At 31.8% G+C, this 23,235-nt stretch overlaps 2 protein-coding genes across 3 annotated transcripts in view; both read left to right on the plus strand.

The window, feature by feature from the left end:
- Positions 1-12,590: 12,590 nt before the first annotated feature.
- On the plus strand, positions 12,591-13,391 carry LOC136983722 (uncharacterized). Its single transcript, XM_067280549.1, has 5 exons — positions 12,591-12,663; positions 12,802-12,857; positions 12,939-13,034; positions 13,115-13,198; positions 13,299-13,391. Exons 1-5 carry the CDS (start codon positions 12,630-12,632, stop codon positions 13,368-13,370), a joined length of 342 nt encoding a protein of 113 aa, XP_067136650.1. The 5' UTR covers positions 12,591-12,629; the 3' UTR covers positions 13,371-13,391.
- Positions 13,392-18,199: 4,808 nt separating this feature from the next.
- Positions 18,200-23,235, plus strand: part of LOC136983711 (M-phase inducer phosphatase-like) — a 62,586-nt gene continuing 57,550 nt past the window's right edge. The window contains exon 1 of one of the 2 annotated variants that reach the window (XM_067280540.1): positions 18,200-18,347. The gene's annotated coding sequence lies outside the window, so the exon portion shown is untranslated. Of the gene's footprint in view, positions 18,348-19,433; positions 19,477-23,235 lie in introns of those variants that run through there. The other variant, XM_067280541.1, reaches the window with a different exon arrangement.

Here is a 23,235-nt window from a genome sequence, read left to right on the forward strand (position 1 = left end):
GTAATTTTTACTTAAGTATTTCTGACTTTTGAATAACTCAATTAGCATCATTGTAAATTTTCTGTCCGTTTGTTTTCACAATGACATTTCCGGTTCGTATAGCGGGGAATCTGATCAAAAATTTTAATATCTGATCAGATTCCAATGTTGATTTTCTTTTCTTTAATGCAAAAATGCTTGTTTATTTGCTCAGAATTTTGGAACTGAAGATCTGTATTCGATTTATTTACGTGTGTTTTTATTTTTAATTTAGTACTGTAAAATAATTTCCCCGAGCAAAGTCGAGTATCTCGGGTAGTATTTTGTAAGGTATATTTCAGGGACGAATCCTGACCAAAATTTTTGGGCATGCTGAACGTCTCTCTAGCACTAAACAGTAGGCAGAAACGTTATTTTAGTGTGATTAAAAAAGTATGACCTATTATATAGCCCATTATATATGTAATATTACAAATTTTAATAATACAATAATTAAACTAAAAAGTAAGGCGATCACAAGAACAGATGACTTCAACGTCCGTTACACCCATGTCCAGTCTAAAAAGGGGGTGACCTTTCTCTCCTTTCTCCCCTGTCCAAGCTCTTCCTTCCCCTTCGTGACCCCTCAGTTCTCCGAATTCTCGACCATCGCAAATGTGGAGTTAATGGGGAGGGGTGCTAATGAATAGCAGATTTTAAACTCTGCTTACAATATATACACATGAAATATGTGAAATATATTATAACTAGCAGATGAGCCCTGCGTTGCTCGAGTAAAAAGTAACGATAGCGAAGATTAAGATTATTAGATTATAGGCGATCTTACCCGTTTTTATTGGGTGCAAAAATTAGGTCACCCTCTTCCGAGGCTAATTAAAGAATTTTTAGTTGGTCGAAAATATCTTCGATTTCCCGCAGAAACGCAAAGCACCGCATCTAAAATAGAACAGTTGAAGCCGAGTTTTTAGGGGCAATCCTTAACCCTCTCCCTCTTCCTCACGGGGGGATTTCCAAAAATTCCTTCTTAGTCTGAATCCTCATGGCGTATCCTAACTGTGTACCGAATTTCATCTTTCAAATCCTAATTTTTTATTTTTACTTTCTTTGATTCTCTTAGTGATATCTCTCTTGGGAGGCATCACTAAGAGGAATTCTCCAAACCAGTAACATTTTTTGAGTGGGCAATACATATTAACGGAGACAGAGTTCGTAGGACCATTTACTAACATTGAACCCCTCGAGCCGCCGTAGCTATAGCTTTTTCTCGTCGTGAGACATTGCGTGAGACCATACGTTTAATGGTGAGTGCATACGAAACTCAGATACGAACTTTTGAGGAAGATATCGTACTTTTTCGGATGCATTTCGTACAAAATCCTTACGTATTAAACAGAGGATTTACTGTTATATAGAATCGCATAAGGAGAGGCACTCGGCCATTTTTTTGAACCGCTTCTTTCAGAGGGTACTTTCGTCAATTGGAGACAAAAGAGACAGCCATGCCCATAGAAATCAATGGCATCAAACAAGCAACCGGACAAAAAAGTATTGATAGAACCCTTGAGAAATTTTTCTAAAATGTTTCATGCAGTAAGACTTAGCCTACAAAATTTTATACGGGGTACAAATTCTTGCTATTTTATTTATTTATTTATTTTTTCTTTTTGTCACAGAGTGTATTTTCTAGCAGATGCACATTATTTAAATAGGAAACAGCATTTTTATTTAAAACATCTGTAGCTAAAAATTTGTTGATTGTTCTGTGTATACTCCAATAGAATCGATTTCATTCGACTCAGTTCGCAATTCTCGATTTTACGCTTTTAAAATTATAAAACTATCATGCAGATTTCAACACAGCTGTCAAATAACTCTGAGAATCGCTGACTTATCGTATTTATTCTGTATTTTATATTTATATTTTAAGATAAATGCATCGAAAATAAATTTTAAGCAAATCTTGATTTAAAATAACGATTTTAAAACAATACTTGTTATTACTGCCGGTAGTGGCATCTGGTGATTAAAAAAGTAAGTTTTTTTCATATATTCAAATTTATTTGTTGGATTTCTAAAAATCTAACTACAATATAATTATACAGTACGTAATAGATTATAAAATACACTCCTGTATTTTTCAAGCGTATTATCAAATTATCGCTAATATTCATAATTAGTTAATTATTTATAGTCTGTTCATTTTAAATGTGTTTTATAAAATACGGTGGTACCTCAGTACTCGAACAATTCGGCATTCGAACGCATGTTCGGAGGGATAAATCCCTCGGTATTTATTTCCCCGACTATTTATTTCGGCAAAACGAACATTTTGGGAATATCGCGTGGTTCCAACTTGTTGAGTGAGACTATTCACTGAACGAGTGTTCGTGTCACGCGACAAATCCAACATATTCATGTTGCCATTCGAATACCAAGACTGGTACAGGAACAGCCTTTTGGTAGTTAACTAATTAAGTTCGAGTACCGAGATTCCACTAGTGTGTTTCATTTTGAAGATTTTTAACGTAAAACAATGTTTTGAAAGTATCTGTAATATTTAAAATTTACTGAATCTCTAATCCTTTATAACTAATATTCGTTCGTTGAATAAATGAAGTTTTATACTTATTGCGTTAAAAAGTTATAAACATTATAGTAATAATTGAATAATACATTTACGAAAACTGACCTAATTGTTTTTAAATTTAGTAAATTTTTCTAAAGAAAGATAGCATTTTGATTTAGAAATGGCTTCGTGAATGAACGATAATAAGTAGTTACTTTTGCCAATTATTGCAAGAATATTTGCAATAGTGTATAAATGTTTGTCTTCCCTGAAGGCATTCTACACACCACACTACAGAGGCAGTCCATTAATTACAAATACAGTGTTTGAAGTAATTTTGAACCCCTTCCTCCTCAAAGCAGTGTTGCAATGGTCCAATGTGGTATCCTGGTTTCCTGGTAAAAGCAGGGTACCATTTCTTCGTAGCAGCTGTCGCTAGAAAATCGATATACAAGATATCGTAAAGCACAGTCACAAACACAGACACGTCTTATAGACAAGTCAATTAGCTCCCGACTTATTGCTATTAGACACGTGAAGAGAAAACCCAAGAAACCCCACACAACCAGACCATTAGCGAAACTCGAACCCTGGACTAAATATCAGTGTTCGGCGGTTTTATTCACTAGGCAACGTCAAGAGCTACGTCAGTTTCGTTAAAATGACTGAATGGTCGTCGATCATCGCCCGAAAAATCAAATTTATTGGACCTGAGAGGCGTCGAAAGCACCGCCTACTTTCCGTCGAAAAGTATGACGTAGAGCGACCACGAGTCGATGAAGGGGAAATCGATGGCCATCAAGCGGGCGATGATCGAACTAATTTTTATTCTATATTGCCTAGTTTACAGTGGCATTTATGTTTTTAGAAACAAATAATCGGAAGTCTTCCTGTTCCTTTTCGTCAACAAATTCGTAGTCTCCCATTTTCCCGGCTTTGCTTTATACCTCCATAGAAATTGATAAAAGAATCCCGAATTGTCACAGCATTAGAAATGCCATAATTTTGACAGAATCTGGTAGCCTAAATCTCAGAAAATTATGTAACATTTAAGTTTTACGGAGAGTTTGGCAGAAAGTTAAGCTGCGTCACATTATAACATAATTTAAAACGTAATAATTTAATTATAGCTTTGAATTATTTTATTTTTAAAGTTTTGTGGAGTTTAAATTTGCAGAAAAAACATACAACTTTTATTAAATTTGATAAATTCAGATCAATTGTTTCTAGTGAGAGATAAGAATTATCCCAAATAAATATAATTATAATACACGGTAATACACTTCTGTAGATTCCACACATTTTGCTTAAATTGAAGCTTCTACTTCGTTTTTATTTAAATTTTTCCGGTTTAATTTGACAGCTTTCAGATTATGTCGTAAATAAATATTGTACTAAAAATATTGGGACTTTCTATTGGAAAACTACTGTAAATTGTCAAAATTGCGAGGAATTTGTTGACAGTGAACGATTCTGAATTATTCAATATCACACAAAATCTTATTTGACAGTTTCTTTTATTTAACACTAAATGTACAATACACTTAACAAATAATAAGACAAAATTCTTTGAATGACTTCTAATATTACACAATAAGAAAAATACTTTATATTTTTAATATTATAGAAAATATATTAATTTACTAACTGTTTTTAAATTTCTATTATTTCATACTAAAAAAGTGTTTCAATTATTTTAATTCACTAACGTTATTACGAAAGACAACGACTTTTACAACAAAAAATAATAAATCGAGAAATATTTTATATAAATACTATTAAAAATAGTAATGTCTTTACGTCCTTAAATCTATTTTTTGTATTATTATTGTCTAATAAGACTTCCTTATGGTAATAGCACTTATTACCAGTGGCGTGCCGTGACATTTGATGATAGGGAAGCTGTGTTTCTGTAAAAATCCGACTTCCAGGGGCAATCAGTTAATTGCGCGTCAGTAATGGTCTAGGGTCCATTCGTACATGGGTGGTGGCTGTAGAGACAAAGACGACAAGTATCTGACAAAAATTGTTTATTTTAACATGTACATACAATATACACTATGTACAAAATAGTTTGCTTTAGGACAATCAGCCATTCAGACCATCCTTAGCGTCGGTGTGGTTCTTCGATGGTCGATCGAAGGTGGCCCCCGGGACAGTGGCGTTGACAAGTCTGTAAGGCACGGGGAGACTTCGTCCATTGGCGTCGGGGAAGACGGTCTAAGTCCGAAGTGGCACGGGTTAGAGGTTGGCAGAATAGACAAAATATGTTTTTTTTTTTTTTTTGCTCGTTAACACACGTTTGGTTATTCGGAACGTTAACCGAGTGCCAGGTGTCCTCGATGTCGGAGATTATATCAAACTCCGTTCTTTCTTTTATCCATTTTGATTGGTCGTTCTCCCTCAATCACGCTTCCCGAGTGGTTGGTCCCTGGTTACTAAACGTAACGAGACTCTTACCTGGAGAGTGAGAAAAGTCAAAATCGAAGACGAATTCGATCTTCCACCGATCATAGGACGACTTCTTTCCGCGATTTATAGTTTCTGCCTGGCTGTTTGATATAAACAATGGGTGTCCGACTAAAAACGACTTTTTCCTGTGTTTTTTTAAACTAATAAATTTTTTTTTTAAATTAACCGTTTTTTCGAGTCTTTCGTGACGGGTCAGACTTGTCCGGTACATGACATTTCCATAAAAGTTTTAAACAAATACTGTAAATGACAAAAATAAACAATTTATGTATTTTAGTTCTAAAATACAAATAATACAAATTGATATGATACAATGATAGAAAAACTTGATTTTTAATTTTTTATAAACTAACTCTATTCGGCAATTTTTTCCGCAAAGTCGTTAATTACTTTATCGTAAAAGTCGCTGGTCGTCGACTGCATCAACGTATTTAAAAGCACTTTTTATATCGAAAGCAACGCTAGCGACGACAATCTTTCCTCTGACCGAGTGTTTCTGGCCAATGTATGAATGAATTCGCTTCGTGGTGGAAAAACTGCGCTCAACGGAGGCACTGGTAGATGGTACCGTAAAAATTAATGATATTAAATCATATAATTCTTTCAGTACGTCTTTGTTCGGATCGACATTAATTATAATATGTTTTATGTTTAAGAGTCACTTGTCAATATAGTCCGGACACGAATATAAATATTGCGATTCGATACGTAATTTAGATAAATCAAAAAATTTCCCATAAAATTTACTTAATTTATAGAATTAAAACACGCTCGGAAAAATTGTTAATAATTTTGATATTATGAAAAACATCTAAAAGTGATAAAAATTCTAAAGATTTTGTCTGAAAATCTGTCAATATAATTATAATTTTCTTTTAATTATTCTGTAATTAAATATAACTTTGCAAAAAAACGTACATAAAAATAACATTGAATGCTCTACTTTTTAAATCTTAAACAATTCACTTAGTCAGATAGCTCCCTGCCAGTGGCTAAGAGATAGAATCGTTGGAAGCGTTACACGTGTATAGTTTCCACCGGCTAAACCGGCTGAGGTTGGTGCTCTGTAAAGCGCATGCGCCAATGCCCTCTGGCTGCTTAACACCATTCAGTTATTCTCGCTGTGGAAGCTCTCTCGGAAGCGCTTCCATTCCGCCACTGACATTCGAATATACAATAGCGATCTTATCGTTTTTTTCACATATAGTATAGAATTTTTTAATAAGATACATAATGCAGTTATAATAAAATATTTATTTTAATTAATTCAAAGTACGTTAAAATATGAAAATTTATATTTTAGAAAATACAAGGGAAGGTCATCGGAAGGTGGATGCTGCGCTTCCACCTCTTCCAATGACGGCACGCCACTGCTGGATTGAATTGGGAGTAACCGGTCGTTATTTTGCTGACGGTAGTTGTTACGCTGATTATGGCTGCCTTTTAGATGTCTGTGTAGATCTCGCGGCTATGTTTGATTTTGTCGCTAACCATTAATTTCTTCATAATCTTTGCGTAGTTACGGTGGATTGCTAGGCGTCGTAGGGCGGCTTCATTAGCGGTGTCGTATCCACCCAGGGCGCCCATGATAAACGCATCGACGAAGGTGTCGTATCCACGTGCACGGAAGAAGTTGGCCAGGTCTTGGTATTTGGTAATCTTCTCCTCACGGGTTCTAGCAAAGGCGTCTCTTCCATTTTCAAATGGGGTGGCCACATCTATGATTGTTGCTGATTTTGATCCGTCGTCTATAATCGTGAAGTCTGGTCTGCAGTTTTGGTGGAATTCTGGAATCTTCTGATTGATGTAGACTCGGGCGTTCCTTTTACCTGTTGCAGAGACGAGGCGATGGAGGATATTGTTGTGACGTCTCGTGACTGCGACCATATTGGAGGGACAGTGGCTGAGTACGTGGGCCAGCGTCTCGTTGGCGTGGTTACACCTGCGGCATTTCTTTGTTAGGTTGCCAAATCTCCTATGACCTCTAAGTGAGACGACGCTGAGTCGGGCTTTGTGAATGAACCTTCAATCGGCAAACTGCGTGTACTTACTTTCACGCAGAAAGTGATTACTTTCCCAATTGGAGGCCGTAATGTGGAATGCCTTACCCTGGTCGGGCTTCTGCAGCAGAGATTTAAGGTGTTTATATCTTACCAGAGTGCTGAGAAGTTTGGAGCAGGAATTCTTTGTGACGGGGTTTTCGTTGTGAATTAAGACAGGAGAGTCTTCTCCAGGGAACCATTGCACGGGCATCCACTTCCAGAGGCGTCTACTTGCAGCACGTAGTCTAGTCTTTGGAGTCGTTGCCAAATTCATTTTCCATTGATCCGTTTAAGTAAGTACAGCAGTATTACACATTAGAATGATGCATCTTAGGAGCAACGAACTACCTGAAAATCCGTACCTGAAATCATAAGTAATCAATCAGCAATGCGCTAATTATGGGCAAATACTTCCCTTTTGGATTACTTGAAACCTGAAAAGGAAAAGATTTCACATTAATAATAACTCTTGCAATTATCAAAAATTGGATTTACACTTAACTTTTCGTTATGAAAGCATCGCGCATCTTAAACTTTTAATATTTAAAATGAGGAACACGTAATAAGAAAATCTTATAGTGGACGTTGAAGCTGAAGATGAATTTTCCACAATAAAAAAGTTCTAACAAACGTTAGAATTCTTTGTTACTTCATATTATTTCTAGAGCATTGTTTCAATTCAATTGTTTTTTTTTTAATTACGCGGTTTTTAAAGTAAAAATACTTAAATGCAACATATACATAAATAAATTACAATAAATATAATTGAAAATATTAAAATATGAATTTATTTTTCAAAATGCTGCATTGTTTTCGTGTTTCCGAATGCACCTGATTATAAATTATTTAGTAGACGGGCAGAGAAGATTCGCATGATCAAAAAACTTTGGTCCACGCTAGCGCCAATCGACAAAAAAAAGATTCTTCTTTCGAGACACAATACTATGTTAAATTTCCTTTAGAATAAATTACATTAAGTGTTATACAATTAAGCCGAAAAATTTAAAAAGTACTGTCAGATTTGCATGAAATTCGAAAAAGTTACTTTTTTCGTATGGCCATCTTAACATATAATCTATGTGTATCCTATGTATCTTAGGAAACAAAAACTAAAACTAGTCATACTATTTATTAAATGATTTGATTGTAACTATTGACTAAATAAAACCTGTTTTTTTATTAAAATTTATTAGTTACAGTACTTCATATTGCAATAATTTACCTACTTATCAATATATCAGAATATTGATTTATCTTTCTAAAGAAAGTCAAATATTGAAATAATTGAGAAATTTAACATCTGTTTCAACAAACTCAATTTAAATTCGATAACACAGTTACATTAACAACCACAAATCAATAGTAAGAGGCAGAAGTTAATAAATGTTCATATAGTAAAAGTAAATTCTTACTGATTAACTTCCACCTGTAGCTGTTGATTCTTCACTATGAATATGACCATTACGGATATGAGAAGAATCGTATCGAAAAATTTATATTTTTCTTCAGCACACAATAAAACATTTATTTTCACACAAGTGTATATACAGGAGGTTCTAGAAGAAAGAATTGACCTGAAGCGGGACTTAAATCATCAACTTCTGTTTACTATGCTGTCATGTTGCCAGTTACGCTACTTGGACCTTTATCTGATCTGTACTTCCAGAACCTTCTAAATTAATATTATATTCATTTCCCTCCAAATTTCAAGAATTTGCAATTAACTAAGTTTATCATGTCGTTACAATTAACATAAATGTTAAGAACCTAACATACCATATTTAGTAAATATCCAACACACTATTATTATACATGATGAAGAATTACATATTTTATCTGTTAAAGCAAATCCAATGGAATACAATTGAATAAGGTTAATATAAATAACTATAAACAAACTTACCGAATTTTATGATCAGATCCAACTCATTTAAGAACTGGATGCTTATTAAAATTATCATCATACCATGTGACTAGAATTCAAGTATTTTATTTCACATATTGCATTAGTCTGCGTAATTCAGCTGAAATATCTCTGGATTTTATAAGAAAATCGAAAGTCCTTTCTACTTTAGCAATTGAATACTAAACATCATATTTATATTACGTAAAATGGTCATGCTAAGAAGTAAAAGTATTGCAATGATTGCACACAAGATAACACAGAATGGGCTGCAGGACTGTTTTAATAAAAGTACAGACATTGTCAGAACTATGCAACTGTAGCTGGTGCTTATTTTGAAGATGGTCTTCTGTAAATACTATTATTATGTTAATAGTTTAAATTATTAAATTAATAGTTCACTTTTGACTGTATAATATATGCAATGTTAAATATAAACATTTTCTTTTTATATTATTTCGTCATAAACTAAACTAATTTAATATATCTTCAAAATATTGAATTGTGTTTTCATTTAATGTTTTAACTTCTTGATATAATAATATTTCAGAATTTCCAAAATATATTCTCACAAGTACAGTCACCTCTGACTAATCTGGCATACCTTTTAATGTGATTTCCTACTTAATTTTGAGGGTAGAAATGAGTTTTATTTAAAAAAAAATTGTAAATGCTAATAACGAGCAAAATCGTTATTAGGTCGACTGTACTCGAGATGACACACGACCCAATTATCTCCTTACCTCCTCGACCTTTAACCACCAAAATTTAATAGCATCGATCCCCCTAATAAACAAACTTTCCTGCAAAATTTCAGAAATTTTCTATAAAAATCACGGGCGTTATTCAGCTTCACAATGGGTGAATAAAATCGTGTCCCGCATACAGCATACAAACACAAACATCCATCCATACAGAAAATACCTCCGATTTTTGTTTTCGCTTCGCAACGATTAAAGTTTCCATTCGACAAAACAGACAAATATCGTAGATTATATTCTAGATAATAAGAAGTTTGTGATATTATATCTTTTCATATCAAGGAAATAAACATGACTTCCAATTGAATTTTTATTTCTTTCATAAAATATTCTAATCTACAGAATTATTTAAATTAATTAGGAAATAAACTTATAGTTAAATATTCACGGGAAAAAAATGCAGTAAAATTTTCCTCAATAAAAATATTTAATGTCAATAAACGAGTGATTTCGTCACTTCTTTCAGGTCAATTCTACGTTATCTCGGCTAGTGAAGGAAATATAAAGTAATAATACGAATATTGACACATAAAAGCATATTTCTGCTTACGAGAAACCTATGTAAACCAGTTCAGAAAATTTTATCAATTGAATTTACGACATTGTTGTCATTAGATCAAGTTCATTGGAAGAAAAATAAAAATTAAATATGTAAAAGTAGTGCATGAATACCCTTAGGTTAGTTTATGAATTATCATTAAAAAATGTTTTCAAGGTTTATTGGAATAATACACTTTGATAGAATCACATTCAATTTTTTCTAATTAATTGTTCCTTTACTGGTTTCTGTGGCATTTTTTAAAAAAACCTAACGTTCATTAACTTATTACACAAGGAACTGTTATTGACAGTGGCGTGCTGGACAGATGGACATTGACAGATTTGATTATAGGGAAGCTGTGTTTGCATAAAAGTTTTAAACAAATACTGGATAATACAAAAATGAATTTATTTATTTTAATTCTAAAATAGATAATTGACACGAAACAAAGGTATAAAAACTTTGTTTTTATTATTTTCTATAAACTAACTCTATTCGGCAATTCTTTTCCGCAAAGTCGTTAATTACTTTATCATAAATATCGCTCGTCGTTGATTCCATCAAAGTATTTAAAAGCTCTTTTTCCATCGAAAGGAACGCCAGTGTTGACAATCTTTCCTCTGACGGAGTGTTCCTTACAATTTCATCAATTCGCTTTACGGTTGAAAAACTGACCCACTCGTAGATAGTACCGTAAAAATTAATGATATTAAATCATATAATTCTTTTAGTACATCTTTGTCCAGATCGTCATTAATTACAATACTTTTTTATGTCTAAGAGTGACTTGCCAATATAGTCTGGACACGAATATAAATATTGCAATTCACTACGTAATTTAGATAAAAAAAAAAAAACTGCATAAAATTCACTTAAAGAATTAAAACTCGCTTCGGAAAATTGTTTTTCATAATATTTAAAATTATTAATATCTAAAAGTGATTAAAATTTTAAAGATTTATGTCTGAAAATCAGTTAATATAATTATAATTAAAATAACATTATAATTAAATACAGCTTTGTAAAGAAACGCACATAAAAATAACATTGAATATTCTTTACTTTTTAAATCTTAAAACAATTCACTTGGTCAAATAGCTCCCTACGAATGGTTAATGGAATCGTTGAAGGCGTTATACGATATTTTGATGTGTAGCATCCACGTGCTAAATCGCGATTGGTGATCTGTAAAGCGAGTGCGTATAATCTGCCTGCTTTACACGATTCGAATATTTTCGCCGTAGAAGCTATTCCGTATTCGACAGTACAGCATTTCCATTGGAAATATGCATATACGAATTTATATTCGAATATACAATAGCAATCTCATCATTGTTTTTTACGTGTGTAAATTTGTAATAAGATACTTTTTTGACGAAAAGGAATTATCAAGCTTCAAACAAGGTGAAAAAATCGTGCCTCTCCCACATACACTTATGAAACGAAATTTGGTTTCAGGGTGCTATTTTAATTACGTATAAGTTTACAATCGGCAGTAACATTTCAATATAATGTATGACATATTATATCCAAATTTTATTGGAAATAAAACATTAATAGTACATAATATTATTGTTAATTGTCTACTTTACTTATTAAAGGGACTTTATACTGGTGTTTAAAGATTGGCACAGTAATGAGAGTTAGTTCAGGAAAGAACAAAATTTCTTTATTTTATCACCTGTAGTAATAATTTCTGTACTACAGGTGATATAATAAAGAAATTTTGTTCTTTCCTGAACTAACTCTCATTACTGTGCCAATCTTTAAACACCAGTATAAAGTCCTATTAATAAGTAAAGTCAAGTAGACAATTAACAATAATATTAGAATTTAAGGACAGTAAGGCTTTTACAATTAGTACATAATATTCTTTATTTACTTAAAAATATGGTTAACATGTAATTTTATTTTTCCCCCTCTCTCTCTCTCTCTCTCTCTCTCTCTCTCTCTTTTTTTTAAGTGGCCCAATATTTTCTTCATACCCGGGGCCTCAGTCGACCCTAATCCTCCTCTTAATATCTTTCCTTCGAAAACTTCAAACAATAACATAAAAAAAGTACTAATTAAATTAATTTTAAAAAAATAAATAGTATATTCATAATGTCTTCACCTTCTTGCGATTCTAATAAAAAAAGTTAAGATTACATATACGAGTTTTTTCCTTAGAAGTTCGGTCTTTGCATATTAATTAGTTGCGAATTAAATGTATATATAAATCCCACGAGATAATCAGTAAACGAAGCAGAAGAAAGCTAAGTGCATAGCCGAAAACATGATTATAACACCGCTCCTTGTTTTACTTTCGGTTGTTTCTTCCATTACCTGTAGAGAAATTTGGAACGAAAAGCACGATTATCCTCCGATGGCAGCCGACGTCATAGTTGCCAGATATTGCGGTAAGATTTCAATAAAAGAATTTATACGTTTGTCGGTTGGTAACGATTATCTTACTTAATAACGATAACACTTGCTGTTCACGACTCGATTTACCTTAATAAGAAAATAATTTATTTCCGATATTTAATTTCATGCAGCTTTGAAAGATCGTGCCCGTGCTCGCTACTGTTCATTAGAAAATCACTTCGTACTTGTAAGCTTAATTCAATACGTTTGCTTTTTCCCTTAATATTGTTTAATAATAATAATAATTTATCTATATGTATTTAATTAGATCAACGAGTTTCACAAAAATTGCGTTCAACAAGTAAAATTTTTCCAAACTTTTGAGGAAATAAATGCCTTTATATGCAACCGCAAAAACACAATGGTAATTATTTGATGTATGTTTTTAGGATAATAAACGAATTTGTATTCCATAAATTAATTTAACAATTATTTCTATTACAGGAATATGCAAAATATATAAAATGTTTTCGTGCAGCTCTGCTTGCTCTCAATCAAGACAGTCCTTCCACCATTCCTAAAACACTTGTAAGTCGATTTTAAATCAGATTTTGTTAAATCTCAAAATGTAATGTATTAGTTGTTGTGTCACATTGTTTAATTAATATGGTTTATTATTTTCTTTTAGAAATGTTTAACGGAAGTGGAGAACCTCGAACATAAAGATAACCATCAAATTCATCCAAAATTTTTTATATAGGCCTATAGATTAAATTAGAGATTAAATTAAATGACTTGGAATTAAAGTTAACATTAACATCCAATCATTGTTTAATTATTATTGTCTATTAAGTGCTATTACCATAAGGGAGTCCTATTATACCGAACACGAAGAGGAATCAGTAGTCAAAAGGCTATGGGGTCAAGGAATCAGGTGAATAGAAACTGGTGTTCGGTAGATTACACAAATGTAATAAGCAGTGGCGTGCCGTCATTGGAAGAGGTGGAAGCGCCGCATCCACCTTCCGATGACCTTCCCTTGTATTTTCTAAAATATAAATGTTCATATTTTAACGTACTTTGAATTAATTAAAATAAATATTTTATTATAACTGCATTATGTATCTTATTAAAAAATTCTATACTATATGTGAAAAAAACGATAAGATCGCTATTGTATATTCGAATGTCAGTGGCGGAATGGAAGCGCTTCCGAGAGAGCTTCCACAGCGAGAATAACTGAATGGTGTTAAGCAGCCAGAGGGCATTGGCGCATGCGCTTAACAGAGCACCAACCTCAGCCGGTTTAGCCGGTGGAAACTATACACGTGTAACGCTTCCAACGATTCTATCTCTTAGCCACTGGCAGGGAGCTATCTGACTAAGTGAATTGTTTAAGATTTAAAAAGTAGAGCATTCAATGTTATTTTTATGTACGTTTTTTTGCAAAGTTATATTTAATTACAGAATAATTAAAAGAAAATTATAATTATATTGACAGATTTTCAGACAAAATCTTTAGAATTTTTATCACTTTTAGATGTTTTTCATAATATCAAAATTATTAACAATTTTTCCGAGCGTGTTTTAATTCTATAAATTAAGTAAATTTTATGGGAAATTTTTTGATTTATCTAAATTACGTATCGAATCGCAATATTTATATTCGTGTCCGGACTATATTGACAAGTGACTCTTAAACATAAAACATATTATAATTAATGTCGATCCGAACAAAGACGTACTGAAAGAATTATATGATTTAATATCATTAATTTTTACGGTACCATCTACCAGTGCCTCCGTTGAGCGCAGTTTTTCCACCACGAAGCGAATTCATTCATACATTGGCCAGAAACACTCGGTCAGAGGAAAGATTGTCGTCGCTAGCGTTGCTTTCGATATAAAAAGTGCTTTTAAATACGTTGATGCAGTCGACGACCAGCGACTTTTACGATAAAGTAATTAACGACTTTGCGGAAAAAATTGCCGAATAGAGTTAGTTTATAAAAAATTAAAAATCAAGTTTTTCTATCATTGTATCATATCAATTTGTATTATTTGTATTTTAGAACTAAAATACATAAATTGTTTATTTTTGTCATTTCCAGTATTTGTTTAAAACTTTTATGGAAATGTCATGTACCGGACAAGTCTGACCCGTCACGAAAGACTCGAAAAAACGGTTAATTTAAAAAAAAATTTATTAGTTTAAAAAAACACAGGAAAAAGTCGTTTTTAGTCGGACACCCATTGTTTATATCAAACAGCCAGGCAGAAACTATAAATCGCGGAAGGAAGTCGTCCTATGATCGGTGGAAGATCGAATTCGTCTTCGATTTTGACTTTTCTCACTCTCCAGGTAAGAGTCTCGTTACGTTTAGTAACCAGGGACCAACCACTCGGGAAGCGTGATTGAGGGAGAACGACCAATCAAAATGGATAAAAGAAAGAACGGAGTTTGATATAATCTCCGACATCGAGGACACCTGGCACTCGGTTAACGTTCCGAATAACCAAACGTGTGTTAACGAGCAAAAAAAAAAAAAAAAAAAAAAAAAAAAACATTTCTTGTCTATTCTGCCAACCTCTAACCTGTGCCACTTCGGACTTAGACCGTCTTCCCCGACGCCAATGGACGAAATATCCCCGTGCCTTACAGCAGGGATGGGCAACCTTTTTTTATGTAAGGGCCATATTTGAAACTTCTGAATTAACGCGGGCCGCACATAAAAAAAAAAAAATAATAAAAAATAAAATGAATAAAATACTGCACTAATAAATATAGTAAAAGCTCGATGTAACAAACTATTATGGAATTGAAGATATTGGTTCATCACAATGAAAGTCCATTTTATCGCGATAACTCATTACTACGGACTCGTCCGTTATATCGAACAGTATATTATTATATAGTAGAATCACGTTAGAACGGGATCTTGATTAAATTGATTTTCAACTTTAGACTAATTACCACCTGTATCAAAATTGTCTACATAAAAAAAAATATTGTTAGATTAAAGCAAAAAACGAATAGTAAAAACGGCTACTACTGCTGTACTTTTCTTAATTTAAAATGTTACCCTATTACGCAGCCTAAATTATATCAGACAAAGTAAAAGACTTTTTAGTTTTAGTAGAACTGTCATATTTAAGAAAAGTCTGTTATTTTTCTCTCTCTATCAAAATGTCTGAAGTTGTCTATTTATTCCCAGACATTTCTTTACCAACTTCATCGTGATATTTTCCATCTTAAATCTAACGAAATATATCTATTTTTTGTATTAAATCTAAAGCTTATCGTCTTCTTTTATGATCCATATCTTCGCTTTACAAACAATTGAAATCCACGACGCATCACTCATGGCGAAATGAAACCAAAACTGAACAATGCTGGGCTGCAATTTTTAATCACATTTTTAATTAATCTAACTTTTAAGGTATATGTTCTCCGCCTCAAATTAGTAGTGCCAGTCATTTATCTAACTCCTTTCGGGGGAAATTTTTGAATTGAAATAACGTGACTTCGGTTTTGAACCGGAAGTTCGTAAATAGTTAATTGGGGCCTCCTGCCCCTAGTTTAAGGAAAGACAGACGGACGACAGTGGGAATTTATAGATTTGCAAATTTTTCAAGTTGCAGTCCAAAAACAAGTCGATCAGAAAACGAAACCAAAACTGCATGTAAGGTGAAAATCTACACCGAAAAAATAATTAAAATAAACTTTATATTAATTTTGCGTTTACTTTTGTCAAATAAAATGAATAAAACTACGACTATGGGGAAATAACTAGTCACTTCTCGACTTACGACGGGATTCGGTTCCGCAACTTCGGACGAGGTGATCGTAACTCGAGAAGTGACTGTAAAACAATGACTTGACTAAATGAAACGGCGACTAAAAAGTCCGTAAGAACCATGGTCTGCGAGGACTAAAAAATAATCCGAAGTAGCAGGAGTCCGTTACAAGGAATGAGTTTTTTTTTTTTTTTTAATAATTTTCTTTTACTTTTGGCCAGACCGACATCAGCAACCGTTTGTTATATCGAGCTTTTATTGTACAAAACCACGTGCGAACCTCAAGGACAGTTTTAGCATTGAAAATAATGCAAAGTTGAAACGTTTTCATATGTGGGTTTTGTATTTTATTACTGTCCAGTTCTAAGTCTAAATTGTTCTTAAAACATTAATAATTCTCTAGTTCAAACATTTTTAATTTCAATTTTGGAAATTAATAGTAACATTTATTATTAAACAGAAATTCTAACTTGGATATTTAAAATTCGAAATTCCACATTAAAAATTCTATTTTCGTAAAATTTCAAATATTTAACATACCTTTTTCTATAATTCGGACAAACCACAGTAGATTAATAGTAAAAATGTAGAAAATACCAAAAAATTAAATGCAACGATACAAAGCGTTGGTAAAACTTTACAGCTCAATATGAAGTATCGTGTGAAGTCGGGTTAAATTACCAGATACCTTGCAATTAGAGTTGGCCCTCGGATTGGTTTATTTTTGCGTCTTTAAGGGGCAATAGAATTGTTTACGAATGCATATTACTCCCTCGAGCTTTATTTAGTCTTGAAAAAGGGTCAAGCGCGTATGGATAGTCAACAAAAGTACACGTGCATTTGTAAACAATTGTAGCACCCCTTAAAAACGCAAAAATGAATCAACCCAAGGGCCGTCTCTAGCTGTGTCGAATATATATACGAAGCGGGTTCTTGGTATTTAGTACGATTACAGACGAGTAGATGTTAGTATTTTAAATTTTTATTTTATAGACCGTTATATTGTTTTGTAATATTTTGTGCGACGCGGGCCGCACAATATACTAACGCGGGCCGCATACGGCCCGGGGGCCGCAGGTTTTTTTTTTTTTTTTTTTTTTTTTTTTTTTTTTTTTTAACTCTTTCCGCCCTGTGGGCACTAAGAGGGCCTCTTTTAGTAGGCCCATTATGGGTTCGGCCAGGCCCACAATGGGGCGACCGAGTGGTGAGGGACGGGGCCCGACATATCCGAACGGACCACCCCCCGAAAAATTCCTGGGGATTATTCGACCCGTTCGGATTCGATCCCGGGTCCCCCAGAGCGGTAGGCTGCCACCTTTACCGCTCGGCCATCCGGCCGTCATGGGGGGCCGCAGGTTGCCCATCCCTGATGTACAGTACAGTACAGTACTTAGTAAATTTGCTCATAATCATTTTCGATGCTACTTTTAGCTAGGATCAATATTATTAAGATTGTCAATCATATTATGATCTTGTCCCAGAAAAAAAAATCATACTAATTTTTATATCGACTCTATAACATAATCACGCGCTCTATAGGAAAAAAGAGGCACTGACGTCAAAATCACGTGACAGCTGCAGCCAATTACTGCGACGAATCATTCCTACTTCCTAAGCACACGTGTTCCCAATACGCTATTTTATAAAATTATTATACAATAAAATTATTAACAATTTTAAAAAATTTGTTATTAATACAACTAAATTATTTTAAAATAAATTAGATACTACGAAATATTTCAGATTCGTTTTGAAAATAACCAATACAAGCAGACGACATAAAAAATTGGCATCACGTGATTAACGAGTGGGACATTCAATATGGATAATCATGTGCGAGATGTGTGTAATGTATATCAACAGTATTATGCCCTTTGTCACGATGTTCATTATTAGAACTATTTTGACGTCATTTTAAATCGGATTTCGGCCGGTTTAGGTAGGTTTATCCAGCTTAAACGAATCATTTTGTATAGTTTATATTTTATAATTGAGATACGAAAATATGATAATGAACTGTTCGTTTTAAATTTTTATGATCGAATTCGTTTTATTTCGGACGTATCTAGCAAAATTTTGTATTTCTTTCTACGTAGAAACACTTTACCAAATCATATTTTAAGTATGATTTATCTACATGCAAAGCTCCATTATGATTTGATACTATTAAGCCATACAAGTAAGGCTTCAAAGTATCAAAAACCTAAAATTACAGCCTTCAGGTAATGATACAAAACAGTGCTAAACTTTCTACATTCAAATTATGTAATTTATTGAATTAATGGTATTTTATTTTAATAAGAGCAATAAATCATAATTATCTCCATTTTAAAGATGAAGAAACATTTGTTGTTTTGTATTGATTTCATTTACAAGTTAACTTACCTGTTTCAGAAAAATTCAATGATTTAAAAATGTGATTGTGAATGCTTGTAAATATAAACATCTTAACGACACCCGATATGTTGCAATAACACAGTTGCCTTATATCGTCGGGTTAAAATTTGGTAGTAATAATTATAAATAACTTAATTATTATTACCGAATTGTAGCCCGATGATATACGGCAATTGAAGGAATGTTTGTAAGCTTAGCAATGACGCTTTCTAGTCATTATATTACCCGATGGCATACAGCAGTAGTTGGCTTTAGTAATGAAACTTTCTGAATAAATGACTTGTTTAAGATGTTTAAACTTGTTTAAACAAGTTTAAACATCTTTAAGTTTAAACTCATTTAAGTTTTGATTTTAAGTTGAAAGTATTGATATTTTAAGAGTTGCATTCTCAGAAGTGATCAAAAGTTATTTTTTAAACTTTAGAATGCTTTTTCCAACAGATAGGCCTAGTCTATTTTGAGAACAAATCAATGCTTTTAACTTAATAACATTTTAAACTAAAATTAATGATTTTCTTCAGGTAAATTCAACCATATCAGAACTAATGTTATTCTGTCTTATATTTGAGTTAGAACCTGATTCAAATGTTCATATTTTTGTTCCAATTTTAGTGTTCTAAATCTGTTGTTTTTCAAATCTTGATATGGTTGAGTTTATCTAAAGAAGGCTGGTAATGTTGGTTGTGTTAAAACATTATTAAATTTAATTAGATTTTTCTGTAAGTTAAAGGTGACTTGTTCTCAAAGATATTTCAGTTGCCACTTTACTGTGGCATACTTTACTGATTTAAAGTAAACTTAGTAAATTAACAATAAATACTGGGTTCCACTTTCAATAAAGATTAAGAGTAGAATCCAGTATTTAGTTGTTAATTAGCACACACTTCAATAAACAAATAAAATTTTTAACATTTTCAACATCTACAGTTATGTCTTCTTCAGGAATTGGTTTTAGAGTAAATATAACATATTGTGAATTATTGAAGATATTGTGAAATATGACATATTTTGAATTGTACAAAGTTCTCATATATCGAATAAAATTAAATCAAATCAACAAGCCAGTCAGAAAATTTTTTAAAATAAGCACAAAATAAGAAAAAATAAATGAAATAAAAAAGAAAATAAAATGAAATTCTTTACACTCTTCACAGACTGCTTTGCATAACAAATAAACTACACAAAGAACCTTTTTACTCTGCAGCCATTTTTATTGCTAATTCAATGAAATTCTTTTTTTATTAAGTAAATTAACAGATCAAATCATGTAAGATCAACTAAATCTCTGGAGAAATGGACAAAGATGCCATTGTCTGGAGAATGTGTTGTGTTGATTGTATCAAATAATTTTTCTGAATACAATTATAAATATTGTGGTGATTGTTTTTATAATAACTAATAATAAAAATAAATACTAAAACTCCTAATTCTTTGAAATAATAATTATAACTATGGGTCTTTCAGACCTAACCCACGTGATAATGAAACTTTTTTCATCCATGGGTTGAAAGGTTAATTATTGTAAATTAAATAATATAAACTTTTTTCAAGAATTTAAAAAATGTAGTTTTCATTCTTTATCTAATTCAAAACTGCTAGACTGTTGAGGATAGCATGCTAACAGCACAACAGTGAATGCACAACTATGGGTAATGTGACAGTTACTAAAATTTCTTGAGCCACTCACTAATGAATAGCTCAAAGATATAGATTTAAATGTTTTTCTTAAAAAAGAAGAAAGGTAATAAATCATAAAGAATGTTGAATATTAAGATTTTAGGATAAATGTTTTCATTTTATAACAAATGCATTAACACTTTTTAAAAAATGTATTGTTGTTTATGATTTTTTGCAAGTTCATGATGTAGAAAGAGATGGTGATCAATGAAGCTCTATAAGCAGATTTTACAGGTAAAATGAAGATGGAAAAGCAAAATACTTTAGAGTTTTTACTGTAAAAAATAATTGTAATATTATATTCTGTTATGAATCATTTACTTTTTATGAAAGATTTGTAAAATTTAGATATATCCTTTGTTTAAAAAATAATAAAAGTTAGTATAACAAATAGAAATAAACAAAAATTAGAAAATCATGAGTACTTAGCATGAAAACAGCGTATTTCCCTGCTTAATACAGAAATTTGCTTAATGTACTTTTTGTGAAATGCATTTTTCACATTAAATGGGGGCTATATGAATTCTACTGTTCATTTCTTAGTTCTTGTTGATGTTGATACCTTAAGTATAACTACAGAATGAATTCATTATAATTATATTTTTGTACAATTGTAACAGATTTATTCTGGGAATTTAATGTATCATAAATAATTTTAAAATAATTGAATACTGTGAAATCTCAGAGTTGCTTTGAAAACAACAAATATAAGTAAATGATATAAAATTTGAATCATGTCAAACTTATGCAAATAGAACAAGACAAAAATTATAACTTTTTTAATTTTTTTTATTTTGGTCATTGTTTATTATTTGGTGTTTATTCATGAAATAAAAATACTTCACATTTTTTCACTCAAGTATCATAAATAAGTAAAAAAAATTATCTCAGGCTATTTCTGTGCAGTGTGGTGGAATCAGTAAATAAATAGTCCAACTCCGGCAAATTTGAGATGTGTGACTGACTCTGACTTGTCACACTAGGTATCCTAATATTTTTATCTGAAATTTCTCTCTAAAAAGTTGTACTAACATTGATGGCGAGAATCAAAAAATGGATATAATGAATTACCTCAGAAAAACTTTCCAGTACGTAAAGAAACATATATCTTAATCAACCAAACAAATTCCACTTTTGTTAGTTAATTATCAAAAATTGATTTAAATTTAATTATTTTAAAGAAAAGATTTAAATATAATAAATGAAAAAAAGAACAATTTGATTAATGAATTACGTAATAAATTGGTTTGCAAAATAGTTTCTCTTGCTCCAGCTACTATGAGAATAGTTCATTTCCAACCAACTGTTGATTAAACTCAGTATATTGTAGAATTTTAAAATATGAATTTTGGAGAAAATATACCAGTCATCTTGAACCAATACATACAATCCTGCCCCAAGAAATTAAACCAGTAAATAATAAGCTGGAACAATCCTATTAATTACATTTTACAATTTTTGCATCTTCTTTTAGTTTGTTGCAGTTAGATTCTTTGTCTTTTTTTTTTATGGGAACAAGAATCATCATTAAAGCAACTTTTGGTAAACAGTGATAATCTGCTAGGAGTTTGTGAACTACAAAATATTATTGAGGTTCAAGTACTATATTAAAGTAAACATAAAGTAAACAACTAGTAGTAATGCTAAACAAATTTATTTCTTCTTGTTGAGATAGAAATAAAAAGAAATACACTGCTTACAAGTATTTTCAGCAAATGTAATATGTAAATGGGCTTCTTCAGTTACAGCTTCAAACAAGAAAAGAATGTTTGGAAAACATAATTTTTTTTGAAAATTTCAAAGAAATTAAATAAATTGGTTATTTACTTTGTTATAACCTGCAGATTTCCAATTTTTATTTACACAAGCACAGCATTGCACTTTCACATTGTTTTAGGATTTACAAAATGTTCTTTTCATATGATATGCTTTTTGATTAATCTGAATGACCTAAAATTATAATTAACATTTAACAAAACTCACCCAGCAAATAATGAATAGACCATCAAAATACACCTTAAGTTGCTGAGATAATTTATGTAAAGCTAAACTAATGTTTTCAGCCTATTCAATAGGCCATCTTCAGGTTAGATGAGAAAATTAGAACAACTCTATAATTACACTTATTCTACATTAATATAGTGTTGTGGATAATATAGTATAGTGTGTTTAATAACATGTTTTTATCAGTTGCCGACTGCTAAGTAATGTTAGTGTGCAGCATTCGAGATGAGCAGAACTATCCTATATTACAGTTGCCAGGACCTTTGTTCATTCAAATTACTATTTTAAAATTCTGTCTAGAGAGGGTATGTTATTTTAGTGAATTTCAAATGAAATTCAAAACATCAAATCTTATGACTTGATTAATATTGTAAATGACTGAAATAGATTCTTTTTCATTTCACAAAATCAGAAATCTGAAAGAAAATTGAAATTATCTTAAAAATAGAGAATGACAAAGATAGAGCCATTAACCTTGTGATATTCACATGTTTGTATTTTTGTAGTTAGGTTTACTTTTCCTACTTGGTCTTGTCTATTCCTGTTTTTTTGTTTCCTTGTTTCCTGCTTTTGTTGTCTTTATCTTAACTTAGGGGAGTTAATTCATTGTGTTTTCTTTTGATCAAGATTAGTTGATTCTGTGTGTCTGGTACAACAAAGGAAGAAGGTATAAATAAAAGTAATAACCTTTATACCTGCTTTTGTTTCACTTAGTGTGCTTGTTTTTGGGTGCTTTGAGGAGTCTGATG

The sequence above is a fragment of the Centruroides vittatus genome, unplaced genomic scaffold, assembly GCF_030686945.1.
Source record: "Centruroides vittatus isolate TY-2023 unplaced genomic scaffold, ASM3068694v2 contig_884, whole genome shotgun sequence".
Lineage (NCBI taxonomy): Eukaryota > Metazoa > Arthropoda > Arachnida > Scorpiones > Buthidae > Centruroides > Centruroides vittatus.

Excerpts from the sequence above, each read along its gene's own strand:
- LOC136983722 (XM_067280549.1), top strand. The coding sequence starts at position 12,630 with ATGGCAGCCGACGTCATAGTTGCCAGATATTGCG. Across the intron at positions 13,035-13,114 it reads GCAACCGCAAAAACACAATG|GAATATGCAAAATATATAAA; the intron begins GTAATTATTTGA and ends TTTCTATTACAG. Across the intron at positions 13,199-13,298 it reads CCACCATTCCTAAAACACTT|AAATGTTTAACGGAAGTGGA; the intron begins GTAAGTCGATTT and ends ATTTTCTTTTAG.